Below are 16,188 nucleotides of genomic sequence, written 5' to 3'. Positions count from 1 at the left end.
TAATATCCTCTGTGCCAGATGTATTATAGTTTATTCAGCCAGTTCTTTATTAGTGCACATTTGGGTTTCTGATACACATATTAGTTTGTTTTTCAAGTAATCTTTCAAAAATGTTTAAACTATTTAGTGTGTTCTCATTTCATAAAATCCAAACCATACTCTGACCTCTAGCCCCTGGCTTTTGTATACCTCTTCAACCTCATTTCATACTACTGCCTTTTTTGCTAATAACTGTACTCACACGTTCCAGTTCAGGTGTGACTTCCTCAGATCTTCCCTGTTCATTGTAGTTTCTTTTTTCTTGTCACTATTAGTTTACCCTCTCTCTCTTTCCTTACTAGCATGTAAAAGTAGTCTGGTGTTACCTTGTCGTCTAAACTTGTGCAATATTGTATAGTAGCTAAGAGCTTGGGATTTGCGCCAGACCACCTGAGTTTGATTCCTAGTTATGTGACCTTGGACATGTTAGCACTCTGTGGTGTTTCTTCATCAAAATCTGGGGATGACAATAGTGTTTTCCCTACAGGGGTCTATGAGAAATGAATAATTAATATACATAGGCACTTGGGCAGTTGCCAGCACTTAGTAAGTATAAAATAAACTCTGGGTATTTTCATATTATTTGTTTGTTGTCTCTCTCCCCTCAGTAAGCTCTGTGGCAGTGGGGCAGTCATCTTACTTGTTCCCCACTGTAATCGCGGGCATTAGAACGGTTCCTGGTGTAGTGTCACTTACGAACTTGTTGCTGAATGATAATAGTTAAAATTACAATTCCCTTTCCTCTTCAACATTCTTGGAAATCTGAGACTAAAAAAATACTTCCTCATATACATCTTATGCAATGTCAAATTCAGCAGATACTTTCATCAAATTCGGCATCTAAATATGAATGCCTGTCATTAACGTGGATCTTGGAAATTCTAGCCAATTATTACAATTTGAAAAAAAAATCAGAAATTATTTCTGAACCCTGGCTGGTATGGCTCAGTGGGCTGAGTGCCAGCTTGGAAACCAAAGGATCACTAGTTTGATTCCCAGTCAGGGCACATGTCTGGCTTGCAAGCCAGGCCCACAGTAGGCGGCATCTGAGAGGCAACCACACATTGATGTTTTTCTCCCTCTCTTTCTCCCTCCCTTCCTCTCTGTCTAAAAATAAACAAATAAAATCTTTTAGAAAATATAAAAAATAAAGTATTAGGTGAGATTTTTTTAAAAATGAAGAAGATAAAGCAATTATTTCTGTCAGAAATAGTTTATTCCATATCTGCTTTGACCTAATTATATATCCATGAAATCCAAAAGGATCAGACAAAATCCTTCTAAAACTGCTGAAAGTTTAGTAAATGATTAGAGCTATGCATAAAGAAATTATTTTCTAGCATACTAGTAATTATCAGTTAAGGCCATAATTGGAAAAAAGTATTATTCTACAAGAATAACCAAAAAATGTAAAATACCTAGTCATATCCCTAACAAGACATATATGTGACATATATGTTTATAAAGAAAATTAGACAGCTTTACTGAGACATACAAAAGGTTTAGAAAAATGATGGCACATCATGGTTCCAGGTAGAAATATTGTACAAATTAAAATTTTTCCAAATATATCATTATAATGTTAACATATTAAAATGTATAAGTATAATGTTAAATTATTAAAACCAAACTCATTTGCACTTTTAAAAAATCTTGTCAAAATTATTTTAAAGTTTATATAGAAAATGAGAGTGAACAGAAATAGTTTGATGGGCACTTTCCAACAAAGATTCCTAACACAGAATCTGCAAACAACTAGGGGGGAATGAGAATCACGCAAGTCCAGTAACTGTTAGTATAATGACATGCTGTGTGGGACGTACTTCTGCAGTTATCCCAGTGTGCTGTGTGTGTCTCAGTAGCAGATAAGTGAGCACATAATTTAATTTTGTAGCAAGGAACCTCTGCTACCAGGAAGGTTGTAGTTTACCCAGAATTCCAGAGCATGTCAGAGATAGCATCAAAATTATACTGATGATTATAATTATACTTTAATAAGTGATATACAAAAATAAATTCCCCAGTGAATCTGTATATAGTCTAGGATGACTACCTTGTCCCACTTTGCCCAGGACCTTCCTGGTTTTAGCACTTAGAGTCTCAAGTCTCAGGAAATCTGTCAGTTATGGGCAAACCAGTTACAGTCAGTTATCCCTGTACAGTTCATTAAAAAGATGCTTACTGCATTTTTCAGACTATAAGATGCCCCCCCCCCCCAATATGGGAGGAATAGTGGTTGTTAATGCTGCTGTTGAGTTCTGTTTACATTTACATTGGTGAAATACTATGTTATTTATGTTATTAAATATTTTACCACATTTTTTGTGTCAAAAATTTTTTCCTATTTTTCTTCTCTAAAACCTGGGCGTGTCTTATCTTATGGTCTGAAAAATATGGTATGTCTGTAAAGAGTGTTTCACATAAAATGAAAAGAAATTGATGACAAATATCTGATCTGGTCTGATCTGGTCCATCTAGGCCACAGGTTACTCTTGGCGATAATTTTTGTACAAGGCTTCATCAGTTCAAGGGATTTGAGATTTGAGTTCATTTGGTAGGATGCAATAAGACCTCTGGTAATCTGCAGACTGTGTGGGAGGATTCAGGCCACATGGCTTAGCCTTCTATCCAGCAGCATTTAATCTCTAAGATGATGATTGTTGTATGTTGAAATGTAGGGTAATTTACCCTGTAAGCTGCATTTAGGGCTTTGTTTGCATTCAATTCTTTCACTGTTATCTTTTTAATGTATCAATCTGTAGAAATATTTTACTCTGTATTAATTTACTTATCTCTTCCCTTCATCTACAAAGGATTTGTTATAAATTGACATTTAGTATACTCTAGATGAATCATAATAAATATCTGATGGTATTTTTATGTGTGTGTTTTGTATTTACATAGCAATTAGTTTGACAAGTGTGTTCTGTGTCGTAATAGGATTGTCCTCTTAATAAAATGAAAAAAGGAAGTTGAGTTTTTTGTTTTACTTTCCAGAGTGTAAATGCCATGAAAATTTATAACCACCAAGTAAACATTTTAGAAAAGAAACCACATTTACACCATAGTAAGTCTTACTTTTCATGAACATTTCCAAGCTAATAGATTAGAGTAAAACTCAGGCGTCAGGCATAATCCTGGAGCATCCATCGGCATGTGCTGGGAAAATGGCTGGTTTACCGAGCTTGATCTGGAAGCCACGGGTTGCAGTGCTTAAATCTGCTCACACTCCCATCAAGTAAGATCACATACTGGCGGGAGAGAGTGCAGAATTGTGATGTTATTTAAAAGTAACTGTTTCCTAAACTTCTGCTGAACATTTCCTATGGAATATAAAGTGTACATTTAATAGGTTATTTTGCAGTCAGCCTGTTGAGATCTCCATTTCTTTTCAAACTCAGTAAAAATCTAACTTCTTGCTACAACTAAGATATTTTTCTCTTTATCACTCTTCTTTAGTGTCTAAAAAGCACGGCAAGCTCATCACTTTCTTACGTACATTCATGAAGTCTCGTCCGACAAAACAGAAGCTGAAGCAGCGGGGGATCCTGAAAGAGAGGGTGTTTGGCTGTGACCTGGGGGAACACCTTCTGAATTCTGGTTTTGAAGGTAAAAATGAAATTTAAAATTTATAGTCTTATAATTTCAGTTTCCAACCTCTTCATTTTGATTTGTTATCGCCAGTTATGGCTTAGATTAAGCAAATACTACCTGTTTCATTTAAGTTCAGCAGCATGCATTGAGCATTCTCAGGTACTTTTCTGAGTTCTGGGGATAGCTGAGAGTAAAGATGGGTCTGAGAATACACTTCGGCCTCGGAGAGACTTCTGGTCTGTTTAGGAAGAGTACGTCATGTATACAGAGGGGACAGTAGCACTGTCAGTTCGCATTATTTTTATATCGGTCCCGATAGCTCTCTCAGCCAGCTTTCCCCTCTCACATTTTATTCTAAAACATTTAGTTTCTCTTAATTGAAAATATAGTCATAGTTTTAAGGCTATAAAATACCAAGACCAGTCTCCCAAGTATTACAGCCAAAATTTTTAATTTTTTTCTTTGTAAATCAAATTCTGACTCAAGAATTCAGTAGTTGAATGAGTGGATGGAGAGGAATGAATGGACAGGAAGAAACCAAAAATGGGGTTTTCCTTTGATTTTTTTAAAAAGCTCTTTCCTCTACCAGTTCTTGTAGAGATGCTAGAATATTAAAGAAGTATCCAAAGTACCTATACTGTTGAGTACCAGAAATAAATGATTTGTAAAAATCTTGGTCCTGATGGGAAATACCCATTGTACTTTTGTAGGCTACTGATGAAAACTAGTGTAAATACTGATAAATACCAAGTTCAAATTAAGGCTCTACATACACATTGCTTAAAGAATACCAGTGTACTTATAATATGAATTTAATGCAAACTATACCATGTTTCTTGAGAGAAAACAATAAAAGGAGTTATTCCCAAAATAATGAGAACTTACTACAGTCACCAAAAAAGGGGGGGCAAAAACCGTGGGGATTATTTTTGCAACTAGTTAAGTGCACATGGAAAAATAAGCCAATGAAAATATCAAAGAGCATAGTAGGGGGGAAATCAGTGACATGATATGAGACATACATCTTTACCAGATGCTGAAAACATTGCTCAGAACTAGAATGCTGTTAGTGTAGAGAATGAGGTATGAATAAAATAGCTGGGGACGTTCAGAAATTATCCTTAATTGTAGATAAGAATCCATCATTATAAAGTATGGTTTTAAAAACAGATCATGAAGGGGAGGGGTTACTCATTAAGTACATTTTGAGATAAATAGGAATTTTGAAAAAAAATTCTCCCTTTTCACACTGAAAATTCTAGATATATAAATGAGCTTTAACTATTTTAAGGTCATAGAAATGCTAATATGTTATGATTTTGTCTTGAGATCAAAGGAATGATAGCTTTCTCATATTAAATAAAAGAAGAGTTGGTCTCAAATACATAATTTTCATGTAATGAAAATAATAAATGGAAAGGTACAACAAACAGGAAAAATCATCCTTATTTGTATATGATGAAATGCTTCTAATATATTATATGAAAATATCATTCAGATTCGTGAGAAAATTAAGTCCCTAAGTAGAAGACTGAAGAAAAATAAGAACACAATTTTCACAAGGAGCTAGGTAATAAACAAATTACAGCAAAGTGTTTATGCTTATTTGTTGTAATCATGGAAATGAATATTTAAGCAATTTTGAGACACCATTTTATAATGGGAAACATTATTAATATAATAAAGCTGCATTTCTAAATTATGATAATATTAATCATAATCAAATAGACAGCTAATATTTCTCCAGCACAATGGGTTTATTCAGAAACAACAAAGAATTGCAATGTGGGACAAAACAGAAGAATGATTTTTTTTTATGGACTTCTGGGGGACTTTTGTAAACCTAGCGCCCATTGGGGAAAACTAAAAGTGTGAAGCATAGTGACTTAGCATTTGCTGAGTTATGGCAGTCTCTCGTTGGCTGGGAAAGGAGAGGTCTTCCCTGCCTCCTGCTGAGGTAGTAAAGTATCACCTCCTGTGATGAAAAAGAATCTCTTTCTGTTGGAGGTGCAAGGTGTGTTTCTCCCTGCTGGGTCAGCAGTGTATGTTCAGTGACAGGCGCATGAGAATTCTCTCTTCTAGCCTCCTGAGTTCATTGTAAATGAGGTCTTTGTTTATCAGTCTTTGCAATACCCCATCCCATTGAAAAACAGCAGCAGCTTTATCAATAGATAAAAATTGATTTCGGGTAGTTCTGTGAATTATTAACTTTTTGAAAAACATTTTGGTACTTGTTAGCAAGAGACTTTGTAGTGTTAAGTTTAGCAATTCCCCTTAGGTATTTATCCTAAAGTCATACATATTTCAGTAGAAAAAAAACCGTTCATAATAGTATTATGTATCAGAGCAAAAAAATTGAATACTCACTTTTAGGGTAATCTTTATTTATTTTTATAATTTTTTAAAATTTATTTTTTAGAAAGAGGGGAAGGGAAGGAGAAAGAAAGGAAGAGAAACATCATGTGTGGTTGCCTCTCACATGGCCCACACTAGGGACCTGGCCTGCAACCCAGGCATGTGCCCTGACTGGGAATTGAACCGGCTACCCTTTGGTTCGCAGCCCACACTCAATCCACTGAGCTACACCAGCCAGGGCTAGGGTAATCTTTAAATTATAAAGCTGTTAAAATTGTAAATTTCAACATAGTGTGAAAATTTGAAAAATATTATAATAAACTAAACTTACCTTTTTAAAAGTATGGATACTTAGGTGATATGTAAAATGAATATAATTATGGTAGAGCGTGATATTTAGAGACGTCATGATTTTTTTCTTAGTTTTCCTGCTTTTTAGCTAAAAAGAAGAAGAAATAGTAGAAAAATATTAGAAATGAATTTATAGTCTCGGAAGGGTGCTCTCCACTAAAGGCTGATCCAGAGGAGAGTCTATTCAAGTGATTAAAAAAACAAAAAAAAAAAGAAGAAAAATTATTTTGTGACATTAGAGTATAATTGTAATTTGATAAACTGTAAGGACTGAGGTCAGATACATTCTAGTCAGCATATTAAAATAATTTCCTCTTTGAGTGGGAGAATGTGGGTGGGAGAGGGTGTGCAGGGTGGAGGGGAGTGAAGGGGGAAAATGGGACAACTGTAATAGCATAGTCAATAAAATATATTAAAAATAAATAAGTAAGTAAACCCTTCACTTTCCTCCTTAAAAAAATGATTTCCTCTTTGATTGGAGAAGGTGAAAAATGAAGAATAAATATTCATGTGAAAAATATTTGAATATTCAAATAAAGACTAAATTAACACAAAAAGGGAAACCTTTGAAGTTTATCAAATAAAATTTTAATTAGGAAAGAAAATGGTTTTGATATTAAATTGATTTATTAGTTTGTCTTTGATTTAATACATGTGTAAGAAATCAAAGTTTTTTAAGATGTGATATTTTATATGTACTGTATATAGTCTATAACCACAGTCATACCGTGTGTGTGTATAAAGAGAGAGAGAGACTATGTCAAAGTCTAAATTAAAACAAGCAGAATTGGTTATATATTATGTATAATATTTTAAAGTCTAAGTGAGAACAGAATAACTGAGGAGGAAAAATTATATATCAGTACTACATATACAATTGTGAGAAGAGAAGAGATATAAATATGGATAGATATGTAATATGTATAATCATTCTTCCTTATGATTACCCTGTTTTAGTTAGGGCTTTAAAATACAAATATATAAATATATAAAATAGATTTTGCACCAGATTTTTCTAAGAAGAGAGCCCATATCAGTATGACATTTTGCTGTGTGACTCATTCTCTGAATTGTATTTCTGGATTTCCTCCCTGTTGGAGCAAAGACAGACCTGGCCTGTTTCTTCCATACAGAGTGTTGTAAGAATTCATGTAGAAGCCTGACAAGGCATTTTAAGAACTTTGGTTTATGACCCCTGGTGCCATAAAAACTGGATGATCTTAACAGTCGCAGCTCTCACAAACCTCAGTGCTTATCACTGAGGTGATTAAAGGTTATGACATATCAGTTATGTATAGAACCGAGTGTTTTAGTTTTTTTAAAATCTCCACACCTGGCACATTTTTGTGCATAGGTCAGACTAATTTGTCACTTACTTGGGCATTCTTGGGCAGTCAGGTGCTGTTTGTTTCTTTTTCTTTTTGTATAGCTTTTTCCTTTTGTATTTCTTTTTGTTAACCTTGCTTGAATGTGATCGTTAACACCAGGGAGGGTTTGCCATGCTCACTGACTTGCACACATTGGCTCAGCAAATTCCAGCTGTGCCTTAGCCCTTCCCGGTGTGTGTCCATTCCTAGTAAGTTCGGTAGGAGATGGTGGATGCCAGGCTTAAGAACAGATTTAGTAACTATAGTGTTCATGCCTTCCTTAACGATGGTAAAATGTAGCCCAGTGGAACAAAGAGTTTTCAGACATCATTGGTTTTTTATATTTTTATAGCACTTGTTTTATTTGTTGCACATATTTGAAACTGAATTTCCTGAAGATGAAATTTCAAATGAGATTGCTTTAAAAAAAGCAAGTACTCTGTAGAAAACTAGGTAAAATTATGTTTGATACAAAATATAAAATATATTTTAAAACTCAAGGCGAGGAAACTCAATAGCCTGAATTTATATCTGTGTTTGAGGTTTCTTTTTAAAGTTATTTTTTTACAATAAACAGGGGTTTTATAATCAGAGCACACTAGAAAAAGACAAGGCCCAAATAACCTCCTTTAGGCAATCATACTTTCTTAGCCAAAAAATCGTGATGCACATTCTAATAGGTAACATTTCACCAAGGTACCCCTGGCCTGGAAGCCACCCCGCTGGGGATGAAACTTGGCTTTTCCATCTGCATAAAGAAGACTCAGTTTCCTCTGTAAACCAGAGATAAAGATAGAACTTTTCCCATAGAATTTCTGTGACAGCTAGTGAGGGTATTTATTATAAAGCACTTAGCATGGTACATATTACATGTTCAATAATATAGTGCTTACAAGTCATTCAAAGGAGTTTAAGTTTTACATGTAAGTTATAGGATCTGACAATTTAAAAGATAGAATGCAGGAAGAACAACAAAAAGGAGGAAAAGTCTGTAGTAATAATAAAGGACTGATATATATACAGCAAGTCCTAAAATGACATCGTTTCTTTCAACATCATTTTGTTACAGTGTCAGTGAGGTGCCGCTGTAGGAACCTAACTCTTGTTTGTATCAGTAAAATTGGTTTCAGTATATGTCATTTCACTTAACGTTGCAGAACTTCTTAACAATGTTAAGTGAGGACTTGCTGTATACTGTAAGTGAGATACAGAAGCCAAAATTATCTTATTAAAACACTCAATATATTTCATCCCTAGTGTAGTAGTTCTTTGCAGACCAAATAATATTTGTCCACGTAACTCTTCAGGAATTTTATCTAGTACTGTCAAATGCACAGTTACTAAGAATTTATTGGTCTGTATTGTAAAACAAAGTTCATATTTCAGCTATTATACATTTTTAATGGTTATAACATTTTTTATCATATAGTTTGAACATTCTTTTCTAGATTGTAAGCCCTGAATAGCTGCCTGTTTGTGTCAGATTATTCAGCCCTTCTCCTTCTGCCTACTAGAGTGCCCTTTACAATGAGCTGATAATAATATTAAGTCAAGAAGTCAGTAATTATAATGTGAAAATAGTCAGGAGATTAAGATTTTATCTACTTGAAATTACTTTGACCTTTGCATTCTATTGGTGTTTTGTTTATTGGATAAAATTAGAATTAGCATTAACTATGAAAAGATAAAAGAAACTTTTTTAAAAGTAAAAAATTAAAGCGCTTACAGGCAGTTATCTTGTTGGGATAAGCATATAGTTTTATATCCATTTGCTATATATGAAATTAAGCTGAACAGTTGTATTTTTTTTAATCCAGTGTGGTGTTAGGACTAACCAGTTCACTTTGCTGTTACAATATGATCTAAATGTCTGCTGCAGCAGACCTTAGAGACCACTCGTGGTAACATACCGACTCTTTCCCTTCCCGAAACCTAAGGAGACAGAGCCAGGCCTGATTATTCAGGAAGCAGTTTCCTGGCCGGTGTGAAATTAAGTAAATGTAGCCTCATTGTTTTTTGTGGTAGATGAACTCCACCCCTTAACCTGTAATTCACACATTTTATTTTGTTTGTGGGAGCTAAGATGTTCTTATGTTTTGGCGACTTTGTTTCAGCCGAATACTCCCAGTTTAATACACGTCTTTAAAATTCTCTTCAGTACCCCAGGTTCTCCAAAGCTGCACGGCGTTCATCGAGAGATATGGCATTGTGGACGGGATATATCGTCTCTCTGGCGTCGCCTCCAACATCCAGAGACTGCGGTAAAACCTCACACGGCACTTTCTCTCCCATCCCGTTGTAATTCATCAAAAGAAATGATTTCAAAATTGAAACTCTTACATTGATAACCATAATTTTCAATAAGATAGTTTAGAAACAGTAGGAACCAAGATCTGTATTGTTCTCTGTGTAGATTTTCCTAAATGCCATTTATAGTATCAGAAACTGTGTCCTCTCAGCCGCTTCAGTACCTGTATTTTGTCTTGTTACAACATTGGAAGATTTTAGCAAATTGAGTTTGATCCCATGACAGATGAAAATGTACGTTATAATTGAATTAGTCTTTAGTTCTTAATTAAAATTGACGAGGGAAGTGTTTTCCAATCCCCTTTGACACTGGTTTTACAGTATATGCGCAGGTATGTGTGTGTTACGTATTTTATATCCTCTCCTTATCATCTCAGACAAAAATAATGGTATCCTTAATACCAGCAATGGACATTTTATTTTTGCTCAACCTCTTAGATTCTAGTCTATTCTTAATGTGTCATTTTCCTTTAATTTTTTCTGTGCTGCGCAAGAACTGCCTCTTACTCTACAGGGGTCTTAATATTCTCATTGACCACAGAGCTCATCTCTATTTTCAGGAATACATATTGGAAAATACATTGATTCTTGTGCTAAAGACCTTTTTGGTCTTTACATGCAGCAAATTTCGTATTCGCTAAAAAATCCACATACACTGATCTTCTAGGTTAAGAAGTCTCATGCCTATAGATTAATATTAATTAGCCTCCTGGAGCATGAGCTTAATCTGCCTTAGCATTCTGAGCACAACTTTTATTTCATTTGCTTTAATGCTACAGATTTTACCATCTACTAAAATTTGGTGTTAGCTGGGAATTGATTTATATTATTTCTGGCTTTCTTATCTCTCTTTAATAAACCGTTCCTGAAACATACTTCTTGTGTCTGAGGGATTTTTATGCATGATTCTTCGTGGGCCAGCTGCCACTGAATCCTGATTTTTATTAATTGCCAAAATATCAGATATTCAAACCATTAGGAATTATGAGTCCCGTTTTCAGATCTATGCATTGAGCTGCTCGTTCATCTGCATTTCAGAGATTGCTATCCATTTTAATATTAAAGCTTTGCCTTTGATTTCCACATACAAAAGCACTTGTCTGATGATGAAACATCCAATTACTGCTGAAGTCCAAATGTAATCATTTTAAAAAATATTCATTCACTGAGGTAGAGGTTAATACTTTGGGTCTTTGCTTTCTGTTTTGAAGTTGTACTCTTGCTGTTCCTTTAATAAAATAATTTTTCCCTCTGCTCTCTTTGCTAGCCATGAATTTGACTCTGAACATGTCCCCGACTTGACAAAAGAACCGTATGTCCAAGACATCCACTCGGTGGGCTCCCTCTGTAAGCTCTACTTTCGAGAGCTCCCGAACCCTCTGCTCACCTACCAGCTCTATGAGAAATTTTCAGTGAGTATGAGTCACTTCCAAATCGAGTCCTGTTTGGAGTTTTGTTGTGATTTTGTTCAAAATGTGTAGAAATTGCTTTGGTCACGTAAGAAATAGTTCTTTGACTAGAATGGCTTTTTTGAAGAAAACAAGGAAAGAAAAAGCAGTCGCTGCTAGCTAGTTCCTAGTCTCTGCTGATTTCACATTTTCACTCTTTTAGTTTCTGACTTTGAGCCACTACTGTTATCACACTCAATGTTGGTTACCATAAAGCTTTTTAAAAATTATCTTTTAATAGATTTCAATATCCACTTAACGTGGAAAAGTGTTTACTTCCTCGATGCTATGTGGCATTTCCTTGTTGTTCAGCATCAAAGAGTGGATAGAGTGATTCCTCTCAGAGTGAAAACTGAGTTGTAAGTGAAGAATTTCATTTTTACCAGCAACGTCCACTGATTTATTTTGCATTCTGATTGTTACAGGATGCTGTTTCAGCAGCAACAGATGAAGAAAGGCTGATAAAAATTCACGATGTCATCCAGCAGCTCCCGCCTCCACACTACAGGTAAACCACATGTGAAATACTAGGCGAAAGTGGAAGTGAGTTGATGTGTACAAGTATTTTTTTTCTTTGGGTTTCTAACTATTTAAATTTTCTGGGGGTTCCAGCTATTTAAACTTCTCTTTGTCCACACACTTATATTTATTTGTCTGTGTATCCCCAGGGCCTGGCACTGTGCTGGGCATCCAGGAAGCATTTCACAAGCCCTGGCTAGTGTGGCGCAGTAGGGTGAGCGCCGGCCTTTCAGAGCGCTGAAAGGTCACTGGTTTGATCCCCAGTCAGGGCACATGCTGATTTCACACATCCGTGTTTCTCTCTGCTTCTTTCTCCCTCCCTTCCCCTCTCTCTAACAATAATTAAATACAATCTTTTTTTAAAATTTCAACTTAAACCCAATAAGCATTTAATAGTAAGTGTTGAATGAACGAATGTGTGGATGAACAGATGGGTGGCTGACTAAGCCTGTTCGTGTTGTGTGTGTTTTGAGACACTGAGAAACACTGCTGAGGTACCGGGGTGTACAACCACAAGTGTGCATACCTCACTTGTGAGTTGCTTGAGCCCCTAACAGTTGTCTCAGAATTCCTCTTCACGAGACTCGAAGATCAGTAAGCCTGCTTTTTGTTTTGGTTTGTTCCAGATTTTGTTATTGTTTATTGGTTTTGTTGTTGCTCCTTTTTAAAACCCAGTTTAACTTATACATTAGTTTGGACTCACAGATATTTTTGCTTATACCTGAGAAGACCGGAACAAAATTGGTGAAAGAAAGAAAGCAGCATAAATTAAGGATTATAGGATGCATAAAAGTAAAAATAAAACATTTAAATTTTAGTTATTGACAAATTAAATTCAGTAGATGTCTTAATAATACACTAAATAATTTAGTGCTACTTTGTAAAAAATGACATTGTTCATATACACATTTAAAAGCAGCATTGAATTTGGTACTAAATCAACACTAAAATTTTTGATCAACATTAAAAATCACATTTTTACTCAACATTGGAGCTTTCAATTCATGATAGGCAAGAGCCAGAAGGTAGCTTAACATTTTCCTACTAACACGTCCTTTGAGGTAATTAAAGAGGCCTTAAGGGTCCATGAAGACTGAACACACACACACACACACACACACACACACACACACGAACTTTTGTGGTTCCAGGTCAAGAAATGCAGGCCTTGGCCCTGGAAAGAAGGCCATGGAGGAGACACAGTGGTCACTGCACAGGTCCTGAGGAGTATCGTCAAGGGGAAGAGGACTTTTGTACCTTACCAGAAAAAGAAATCCTGTGCAGTCAACTTGAGTTTGAATTTTCAACTTCATCACTTACTAGCTATGTGACTATTCTAAGCATCATTTTCACATCTGTGGAAAGCATACTAATAATACCTTCTTATTATTTTTTTGTCCATAATATGCCACAATTTTTATTGCAGTGTGGCCATTTGTGATGCTGTGGAGTTTAATCTCAAAATGTTCCATTTCAGGCTCTTTTATATAGAAATTGCCATCTGACTGATAAAATATCTTTAGTGTTGCAAGACTTCCTTGGTAAACAAAAAAACTCCCACGCTTACTCAGTAGTGTACACTCCATGGAAGACAAAAAGGCATTAACAAGAGCTAGTTCTTTCAAGGAGATATGCACACCACAGGGGTGAACACTGAGGTATGAGGATGAGCGGGTGACACAGGTCACATAACTTAATTGGCATTTCTTTTGGGAGTGAGGAGTTCAACTCAGTACAAAAAAATGTGCCTTTAATGCATAATATCATATCTGGGCTGCCATGCCCCCAAAACTGGCTTGTCAACACAGGTGAGGCATATGAATGGTGGAGCCCCACAGACCTGCAGTCAAGTGCAACTACAAATGACACTGAAGAAAGTTGACCATCAGACCAGTGGACAGTACTTACAAGGCTTTCAATTGCTTGCCCTTTGCAGTATTCTAAGCTATTCACCTGACAGTCACATTCATTGTAGTGCTTGCTGCAAGGGAGGCATGTTACCAGTTGCTTTGGCTAAACTATCAAGGGAAGGCATCCCTTGGGTTCCACATCAAAGTACCAGTATTAAACAGTCTAATGGCAATCACCGATAGGCTGCTTGCTTGAATGATACCTCCTTCATTCATTGTGTTGGGAGGACCCAGTGGGAAGAGGACAGGAAAAAACAAAACCTAATAATATTCCAATTGACTGAGCTGGAGAAATGAGAACTCCTTATGATCCAGAGGGTACTTGACTGTCATGTCACTTTATCAGGGTTTTCCTTCAAGTGAAACTACTACATCACCTCTCAGTTTCTCCCCAAGTGTCTAACGGTCCTTTATGTCATCCAAGCCATTTACTTGCCACTCACATTTCATACCTGTAAATTTCTCTTTAATGGCACCTTTAAAGCTGGCATAAATCATCTTGTTTTTTAAAGGTGCATTTTCCAGAGCCCAGAGTATGAATACTAGTTCTTCTTTTTTAGACTCTTTTGTTTCATATGTGTCTTTTGTACAAAGCATATCAGCGGTCATTCAGGGGTAGCAGCTTCACAGGAGATGTATAGGGGTCTTCTACAGTATCCCCAGTGTCACCCACCAAGATCTGCTTTGCTTCCTCTACAATTATGTGTCTTTTGTCATCACTTAAACAGAAGAGAACTGCTTGCTTTCTGGTTTTTGATCTCCTCTCATATAGAAGATTTCCTGACTTTCGCATCATTAAAAACTTTGATGACTGCATCATTCACTGTAACTTCAGAAGCCACAGTGCCCCGGCTGTGGTTGTGGGGTCGGCTGGGGCTCCAGCTCTGACTGGGTGAGGCTGGGAGGAGAAGGAGGAGGAGCAGGCGGGCAGCAGCGAGTACAGGGCACACCGGGGGCTGCAGCCAGAGAGGCGGTGGCAGCGACCACCACTAATAATACCTTTTTAAGAGGGTTGTTTTTTTTTATGTGAAAATGAGATCAAATGTGTGAATGAGACTGGCCCTTTATTTATTTATTTATTTTTAATATCAAGTGTAGCAAGACAGGTGATGAGGTTTAAGCCAAGATGTCTTGGTAATTTTACATGAGGTACCATGTAAATATATCTTTTTCTCTAAATTAAAAAAGATCCATGTAATGTATGTACATAGTTTCAAGAAGTGAAATGATATGAAAAGCTGACTGAAAAACAGCAGTTTCCTGCTCCACGCCTTCCCGTTTCTAATTTCTCTTGCCCGGAAATCATTCCTCATCTCTTGGGTTTACTCCTCTGTTTCCGAATACCATGCTTATGTGTTTACTTCTTGATTTTTCATTTTTAGATGTTATATTTTCTCTCCTATGGTAAATGAATATTTAGCTTTCTCATAACTCCTCCCCTCCCCATCCAGTACCACATAAATGCTCACTTCCCCTGCTCTGGTTTTCATCGGCTGTAGTTATATCAGCTGATATAACTGATTTGGAGTTAAATCAGTATTCATTGTTTCTCAGTGGTGTCCAGCCTTTGGGCATCTCTGGGCCACACTGGAAGAACAGCTGTCTTGGGCCCCACATGAAATACATTGTGACACATAATCACACACACAAAATCTCAATGTTTTAGGTACTTTTACAACTTTGTGTTAAGCCGCATTCACAGCCGTCCTGGCCTGGGGGCCACAGGTTGGACATCCCTGGATTGTAATAACCATGTAACAATTGTTTGCAACTGACCCGAATAACATAGTAGAATTATATTTCCTTTCTGACTTAACTTTGTGTGTTTCTGTGGTGTGATTGCGCATTTTTAGCTGTTAGTTTCTTGTATCACTGCTTCATGCTCCAGGTTCTCTAACAGAACTGCAGGTGCTCTCTCCGTGTGTTCGAACAGGGCAAGCAACTTTTTTCTTTTTCCCATGAAAACACCCCTCCTGGGGCCTTCTGTCCCACCACTGGGTCCAGACTGACTGCTCTGCAGATGTGCAGTGAGGCTGTGAGCCCTCCCCTCACCCTGAAGTCCCTTCCTGACTCCTCCACGAGCTAGATCCCTTCTCTTCTGGTCTCCTGTCCGCTTTCCTGTGTGTGCTTCCTGCTTTTGTAGTGTGCTTCTGCGGTAGCTTTCCAGGAAAAGGTGTGTGGGAGCTGCATGTTGTGAGGTTTTGAAAGGAAAATGCTGTTATTCTACTCTTGCATTTGATTGATAGTTACCTGTAGCATGTTCGTCGATAAATACTTTCCCCGTAATTTTGATGGTAT

General features: G+C 36.5%; 1 protein-coding gene and 1 pseudogene across 5 annotated transcripts in view; one reads left to right on the top strand and one right to left on the bottom strand.

Annotated features, from left to right (window-relative positions):
* The window catches only part of ARHGAP32 (Rho GTPase activating protein 32), a 265,997-nt gene that overhangs the window by 231,803 nt on the left and 18,006 nt on the right, over positions 1-16,188 (top strand). For all 5 annotated transcript variants that reach the window (XM_028527567.2, XM_036014652.1, XM_028527566.2 and 2 more), the window contains 4 exons: positions 3,499-3,648; positions 9,865-9,967; positions 11,281-11,425; positions 11,887-11,969. In XM_028527567.2, the coding sequence (XP_028383368.2) occupies positions 3,499-3,648; positions 9,865-9,967; positions 11,281-11,425; positions 11,887-11,969 (481 nt within the window). The remainder of the gene's footprint in view (positions 1-3,498; positions 3,649-9,864; positions 9,968-11,280; positions 11,426-11,886; positions 11,970-16,188) is intronic.
* On the bottom strand, positions 14,103-16,149 carry LOC114509312 (annotated as a pseudogene).

The sequence above is a fragment of the Phyllostomus discolor genome, chromosome 13, assembly GCF_004126475.2.
Source record: "Phyllostomus discolor isolate MPI-MPIP mPhyDis1 chromosome 13, mPhyDis1.pri.v3, whole genome shotgun sequence".
Taxonomy (NCBI): Eukaryota; Metazoa; Chordata; class Mammalia; order Chiroptera; family Phyllostomidae; genus Phyllostomus; species Phyllostomus discolor.
This window is presented reverse-complemented; position numbering and strand designations above follow the sequence as displayed.